This window comes from Aegilops tauschii, chromosome 2 (assembly GCF_002575655.3).
Source record: "Aegilops tauschii subsp. strangulata cultivar AL8/78 chromosome 2, Aet v6.0, whole genome shotgun sequence".
NCBI classification, from domain to species: Eukaryota; Viridiplantae; Streptophyta; class Magnoliopsida; order Poales; family Poaceae; genus Aegilops; species Aegilops tauschii.
In genome coordinates, this window is record NC_053036.3 from 183,396,068 (window position 1) to 183,403,916 (window position 7,849).

At 46.5% G+C, this 7,849-nt stretch overlaps 1 protein-coding gene and 1 non-coding gene across 2 annotated transcripts; one reads left to right on the top strand and one right to left on the bottom strand.

Moving 5' to 3' along the window:
* Positions 1–622: 622 nt before the first annotated feature.
* Positions 623–2,146, top strand: LOC109787467 (cyclin-P2-1). Its single transcript, XM_020346017.4, has one exon. It carries the CDS (start codon positions 839–841, stop codon positions 1,502–1,504), a length of 666 nt encoding a protein of 221 aa, XP_020201606.1. The 5' UTR covers positions 623–838; the 3' UTR covers positions 1,505–2,146.
* Positions 2,147–2,194: 48 nt separating this feature from the next.
* LOC109787466 (uncharacterized) lies at positions 2,195–5,085 on the bottom strand. The gene is made up of 2 exons (XR_005767543.3): positions 3,744–5,085; positions 2,195–2,514 (listed from the first exon to the last, which is right to left on the bottom strand). It is a non-coding gene; the product is annotated as an uncharacterized protein (transcript).
* Positions 5,086–7,849: the final 2,764 nt, after the last annotated feature.

The following is a 7,849-nucleotide window of genomic DNA, read 5'->3' on the forward strand; positions in this document are numbered from 1 at the left end:
AAGGTCCTTGCCAATTTTCAGTGTATTTGGACATCTGAGTAGCTCTCAGTAAAACAAAATCGTTCCAAATAGTTCATGAACAATTTTTTTTTCACACACGCCCTGATTTTGTTCTTTTTTGCCGAGGGCTATTCAAATGTCCAAACACGCTGAATATTGGCACGAACCTCACACACTCAAACATCTTCCTTGCAAGAAAAAAAATCAGTTTTTTTACTCTTTCTAATATATTTTTTTGATTTCACTGTTTACAGACAGGAGCCTTTTTTTAGATCAGATCACATTAGCTCGGGAGCAATTTCACCGCTCTTTGTTATTGTTTTTTTTTTAAGATCTGCTCCTTGTTATTGTTGGGAAGTTATTGTTGGGAGTACTCCCTCCGTTTATAAATATTTATCTTTCTAGAGATTTCAATAAATAACTACATATGAAGCAAAATGAGTGACTCTACACTCTAAAATATGTTTACATACATCCGTATATGATACTTCATTTGAAATCTCTAAAAGGACAAATATTTAGAAACGGAGGGCAGGCAAATAGATGGATCAGGCCTGCTTAAAATTCCAGCAGCCCACATACACGTAGTGGCCTCCTCTCGAAAGAAAACAAAAAAGAACGTATACGTGACCTCAAAAGAAAAAAAAAAGATGTATTTTGTTTTTTTTCTCGGAAAAGACTACACGTAGCTTTGCCTCTACGCTACGTATGATTGTACAAATACGGCGTAGACGCTACGTATACGTATCTCTACGGGCCGCTACAGCCGATCTCGTCTCCTTCGATCTCGCGAAAGCAAACCCTAGCGCTCTCGCGAAAAGCTCCTTGATCCATCGCCATGGCGCCATCGGCTTCCGACGTCCTGCGCCTCGACGGCAACGGGAACCCGAGGACGCTCCGCCTCTTGGCGTCGCTCGTGGAGGCCGAGTCCCGCCGCTTCGCCGCCGCCGCCTCCGAGCCCGCGGAGAACGACCTCGTCCGGGCGTTCCGCGGCGGCGCGACCCCGGCCGTCCCCATCACCGAGTTCCTCGAGCGCCTCCAGCGCTGCAACTACTTGTTTGATGGCGCCGTCTACGTCCTCGCGGCGGCGTACCTCGCGCTCTTCATGCGCAGCCCCGCCGCGCTCGAGGCCGGGATCGTCGTCGAGCCGGCCACCGCGCACCGCCTGATTTCCGTGGCGGTCCTGCTCGGTGCCAAGTTCAGCAGCCCGAGGTACTACGAGAGGCGGGTGGAGTCGTTCCAGGTATGCTCGGGCGAGTCCATCCGGTCCACCGAGCTGTGCCCGCTCGAGTTGCTGTTCCTACGCGCCCTCGACTACCGGGTCTTCATCGACGACGAAGAATTCCGGCGCTTCTTCAGGATCCTGGAACGCCGTCCAGCTCCAGCGCGCAGCGTGGCTTGTGCAGCGAAGAAGAGGAAGGCCGAGGAGGAGGTGGAACCACGCCGCGTGCGAGCTTGCCAGCTAGCCGCCCGCTACGGCATCTCAGGATTCAACCAGAGCTAAGTTTTCAATTCTCTCTCTCTCACTATTGCATCCTCGAATTGTTTCTTGCATTGCATTTGAATCATGCCACTCAGGAACTCACCACGCTTTCCTTCTGTCGCTTACTTGGTACTACTTACTGTCGTTTCTGTGTTTTCAATGGAGGTTGTTTCCGGTGGAGATCCATCCAGCAGAGGGAAGGAGTCAGAGGACGAGAAGCCAGAGCTCACAGCAGACGGAGATCAAATGTTCGCCTAAATGTCAAGTCTGTCAGATTGAGTACGACAAGGGTTAGTCCACTTGAGTCCACTGTTGTCGTCTATGTCTAGTCTTGGCTAAGAAGTAGCGTGTTACAGTCAGTTAATCATTACTCCCTCCGTCACAAAATAAGTGTCGCCGATTTAGTATTAAATCCAGACACTTATTTTGAGACCGAGGGAGAGTCCTTGTGTAAGATTCTTTTGATATATCAATAAAGAGTATTCGATGTTTTGCACGATGGCTTATAGCGTCGTGCAATTCACGTGTCCAGAAATTATTTAGCCCAAATCAGAGTCTAGTGTTCTCGTCTAGCTATTCTGTTACGATCAGCTATTCATTAGTACTGTAAGATCATCAAGTTTTCAATTTCAAAGATCAATAAAGAGTATACTTTTTGCTGGATTTGAAATCTTTGAAATATGCAAATCGATCACTGACCTGCATGGACAATTTACAGTATTTCCCTGTGTTCTTCTTTCATAACATAATAAGTCTTGAAGGAAACGAAAGGATTGTTCTCAGTCTCATGTCTAGGGCCAAAAGACATACATGTTCTGAGCAGGAAACAAGAATATATACTTATAACCCTGATGCACAATCGATTCACAATAATGCATCTTACACGCACACCTGCATTGACAACTGCTGTGATGGCCATGAGAATGTGGCCACATAATTAACCCAACACTTCATACAACAAGATCACACCAATCACTTTGAGTTCTGGATTCGAATGGCTGCTCTGGCTAGTGACTATGACTCCACTGAATCTGACACGAAAAGAAGACAACAAATCAGAGAACTGACAAGAATTCTCCACTAAAAAATGTATATGTGCAAACATGAACTGATTATAGGTATACATATGACCAAATATAAGAGCAGTTGGTAAAACTTATGAGAAATAGTCAAATTTTACATAAATAACAGGACTACACTGCAAATATATATTAATCTCAACTGAAACTGAGAAATGCATAGGCACTGGAATCATGTGTTTATCATCGTAACTATGCAATACAGTTGGAAACATATAGGGCAGAGAGATCACGGTGACCAACAAAAAAATGAATCACAAAATTAGATAAATAAAATTGATAGCTTCATAATAGAGACAATCAAACAGTAATCAGATATTGAGGGCTAAATATCTTCGAAGCACAAGTTCTTGCCAGTTCACCACTTTGATTGGTTCTGATGAGATTCAGAGTAATGATTCAGACTCTAAGTTGCAGCCATACCAGTTAATTTGATTTATTTCAAAATCATGAAAAATTACAGATGAGATGATGACCAAAAAAGTAATTTTGGTGACCTTATATCTATCAAGAAAAGTGGACAAGATAAGTCATGCTTGACTGGATTTTAACTTATATTCCTTCCCTATTAGATTAACCATAAAACACCCTGCATAATAGTTGGTTATTGTCATCTTGTTGGAGCCAAGACAACACACAATCTACCAAGGAAAAGCAATCACATCCAAGGAAGAAGACATGAAGCTTTGTCTGTTTGCTAGGTTCAGCTATGTGCCTACATCCGCAGGAGCCGCAGGGTCTCTGCCCAGATATATTTCTTATCATGGTTGTTCGAGTTACATCTCACAATTGCATACGTAAAAGGATATAAACCTGAGTATAGTACATTTACACAACTACTGCTTCCCAGATTAGGCAATCCCTTTATCTTTGCATATATTTGTCACACACAAAAGATTTAGTGATTTCTGCAATTCCACTTGGTCTCTGAATGGTGGATGGATATTACTTAATGACCTATGGTGTGGAAGACCCTTTCTTTACTTGTCTGAATAATCAAGATGGCAAGCAAATACTATCGCTCCTGATTTAAGTTAGTTCTCCCAGAAGCTCAGGAGAAATAAACACAACCCTTTAAACAAGACTTGCCTAATACAATAATGAACTATCAAGCACCAAACAAGTTAGAATGTGATAACTATGCAGGTAGGGAGATAATTAGAATGCAACAGAGTATTTACCCCTTCATATTGTCTGTGACGACAGCGATGGTGGGAAGTTGGTATATATGTGTGCGCGTAGGATGTGATGCTTCAACCTGCAGACGCTCTCAAGCTGCAATGTCTTGACATCCAGTGAGAAACATTCCAAGTCTGACATCTCTAATGATGATGAACTTGGGGAGTCATCTTCTGATCTTAGTAGTAGCAAGTACCTCTCTGTTGCACCTCTCAGGAAATACCGGTAACCGGATTCCAATGGGATCGTCTTCTCCATCTGCCACTGGTTGAAACTCTGACCTTCGTTTTGCCTAATGGTATAGTAGAGGTCAAATGTGCCATCTGCATCGTGTTCACGGACAGCAAACATCCCAGGTCTGCCTTCCCCTGCATCCACAATGGCAATCGGTGGCCTTCGGCAGCCGGGTGGGAGGTCGGCAATGGAGAACTCCATCCTCCTGGTGTCAAGCATGAGCAATTTCTGCCTCCAGTCCATGACCCAGTAGAAGCAGGCACAAGCGTATTGTCGGCCGAAGAACACAGGGCTCTTGGACGACGCCGTCGACACGCCAGTGCCCACTAACAAATCGCCCCAGCCCTGAGACGCAACGGCTCGCCATTCTCCGGTGCTCGAGGAGAAGACGAAGGCGACCAGCTTCGTTTTGCACTGCGCCATCCAAATCACTCTGAATGCCGTTTCTTCCGCCTCCTCCTCGCCTGGGGGAGCCAGGAAGGGCTCGCACCAGCGCTCCAACTCCACGCGGAGCGGGTGCTCCACCGAAGCGGCCAGGTCGTCAGGGATTGGGGGGAGCTGGAGGCACCGCCGGTGGAGAGGGTCGCACACCGCGAGCTCCGTGAAGACAGGGGATTCCTCGCCAGCGTCGTCCTCGGGGGTGCGGTCGAGGAGGACACGGCCGTCGCGGACGTCCCGGACGATCCAGCTGTCGTGGGAAGGGAGGAAGGAGTAGGAGAAATCCGCGGCGAGGGAGACGGCGCGGGCGGCGGGAGCGGAGGCGTGGGGCGGGCGGGCGGGGTGGAAGCCGTTGTGGTTGAGGAAGCCGAGGAAGGGCCGGGCGTGGAGGGAGCGGAAGCGCCGGAGGAATGCGCGGTCCGTGACGAGCCGGCGGAAGGCGACGCAGGCCGCGGAGGCGCGGACGAGGTCAGCCGGGGTGGGCAGCAGGAGGAAGATCTCCGCCAAGAGGTCGTCGGTGACCAGCAGGGAGCTCATTTCCGCCATTTCCTGGCTGGTCGCCGGTGGGGTAGATGAAGGAAGGAGCTTTGGCGTCGCTGAATCGGAACTCGGCAGCTGCGTTGGCCTGGAAGGTCAAATGTCTCAAAGTGCTTGCTGCTCGATCGGGGCAAAGTCCCAGCAATAAAATGGTTTGGCCTACAAAGTCAGAAGTGGTTACTCCCATGTGAAAGCGCACTCTGCCTCTTGTGACCAAGTCTCTCTCTCTTCTTTTTTTGTTTTTATTGCTTCTTTGCAAAAATAAATTATGTCATCATCCTGGAACCAGTAACGCATAAATCATGTCAAACCAAAACCGATCAATATCCGAATGAAACGGGTTGAAACTTCTAGAAAAACATCTGTGGTGCAAAATTAAGGAAAAAAGTAATTAAAAAAAGAGAGAGAATTTGAGGCATGTGTGAGACCAAAGAGACTGATTCCTTTCTCCGGGCCTATTTCTTTGTTTGCGTCAGAGAATCCTGCACCCTGTTCGCAATCAATGCAAACTAACTTACGAACACATCTCTCCATAATCTATCCCTTTGTTTGACCGGTGGGTCCTCCCCCCCCCCCCCCCCACCCCACCCCCTGATTCTAACCAATTCTGGACACCACAACTTGTAACTTAATTCCCGTAAAATCATCAGGTAGGAAGTCCGTTTGTTCTTTTTTGGAGAAAAAATCTTTTGATCTATTCATCAACTATTAAGGCAGTACAAAAAACACGAGAAGTAACATAAATTAAATCTAAATTCATAGATCACCAAGCAACAACTATAAGCATTGGAACGAGCCGAAGGCACATCGCCGTCATCGCCTCTCTCTTATCGACATTGGGCAAACTTGGTTGTAGTAGACAGTTGAGAAGTCATCGCACTAAGACCCCACAGGACCGGCGCACCATAACAGCAACTGTCGCCGATGAAGAGAATCGCAGACAGATAGGATTTAACATTAGACAGACGAACGAAGACCGCATCGAAGCAGGTCCATCAAAGACAACCACTGACCGAGTCATGTGAGAACTGCCGGAGACACACTTTCACACGCCCTTTGACGTCACTACACACATCACCAGGGCGGGAGGTAAGCGTGAAGAACCTTATTCCATCTGCGGTGGCCACGTCTTAATGAGCATGACACAAACCCTAACCAAACTCGGAAGAACACCTAAAAATGGAGTCATCTCACCAGCAAGGGCTGTGATCCAGCATGCCTCCATGGCCCTAAGGCTATAGGAGACGAGGCTGACCAGTGGTTGCACCGACGGGAGGCAGAAACCCTAGTCACATGTTCGCCCGAGAGGAGAGACGAAGGGGTACGAGCCCTTTGCTATTTAATGTTTGTGATTATAAGTCTATTTGTTATTTAACTCTGAGTGTGCAATTCTATTTATTTATTTAACTCTCGGTGATCAAGTCTAAGCTGACAGGACTTACTCCTATTAACTTGAATGTCAATGAGGCTAATTTTTTCTTCTCAAAAGAATTGCGGTAAAAAGGGTACTTTCCTTTCAAGTATTTGGGGTTCCCCTATATTTTGGCAAAAAGGAACATCTACAGGCAATGAATGATAGCATCATTAAAATAATCTCTTGTTGGATGTGTAAGAACCTATCATGTAGGGGTTGAAGGAAATATGCCCTAGAAGCAATAATAAAGTTGTTATTTTATATTTCCTTATATCATGATAAATGTGCCGGAAACTTGGTACATGTGTGAATACATAGACAAAACAGTGTCCCTAGTATGCCTCTACTTGACTAGCTTGTTTATCAAAGATGGTCATGTTTCCTGACCATAGACATGTGTTGTCATTTGATGAACGGGATCACATCATTAGGAGAATGATGTGATGGACAAGATCCATCCGTTAGCTTGGCATAATGATCGTTTAGTTTTATTACTATTGCTTTCTTCATGACTTATACATGTTCCTCTAACTATGAGATTATGCAACTCCCGAATACCGGAGGAACACCTTGTGTGCTATCAAACGTCACAACATAACTGGGTGATTATAAAGATGCTCTACAGGTGTCTCCGGAGGTGTTTGTTGAGTTGGCATAGATCAAGATTAGGATTTGTCACTCCGTGTATCGGAGCGGTATCTCTGGGCCCTCTCGGTAATGCACATCACTATAAGCCTTGCAAGCAATGTGACTAATGAGTTAGTTGCAGGATGATGCATTACGGAACGAGTAAAGATACTTTCTGGTAACGAGATTGAACTAGGTATGATGATACCGACGATCGAATCTCGGGCAAGTAACATAACGATGACAAAGGGAACAACGTATGTTGTTATGCGATTTGACCGATAAAGATCTTCGTAGAATATGTAGGAGCCAATATGAGCATCCAGGTTCCGCTATTGGTTATTGACCGGAGATGTGTCTCGGTCATGTCTACATAGTTCTCGAACCCGTAGGGTCCGCACGCTTAACGTTCGATGACAATTTGTATTATGAGTGATGTGATTTGATGACCAAAGTTTGTTTGTAGTCCCGGATGAGATCACGGACATGACGAGGAGTCTCAAAGTGGTCGAGAGGTAAAGATCGATATATTGGAAGGCTATATTCGGACATCGGAAAGGTTCCGAGTGATTCGGATATTTTTCGGAGTACCGGAGAGTTACGGGAATTCGCCGGGGAAGTAGTGGGCCTTAATGGGCCATACGGGAAAGGAGAGAAGGGCCTCAAGGGGTGGCCGCGCGCCCCCCCATGGGCTGGTCCGAATTGGACTAGGAGGGGGGGCCTCCTTCCTTCTCCCCTCTTCCTCCTTCCCTTCCTTCTGTTCCACTTTCGGTCCACGTTTAGGCCTCAGGGAGCCACACGTGAGGGGGAGTGTTGACGTATAATGTGATGCCTAGTCTCTTCCATCAGATCGGTCTT

Coding starts and splice junctions, on each gene's coding strand:
- LOC109787467 (XM_020346017.4), top strand. CDS start 839: ATGGCGCCATCGGCTTCCGACGTCCTGCGCCTCGACGGCAACGGGAAC.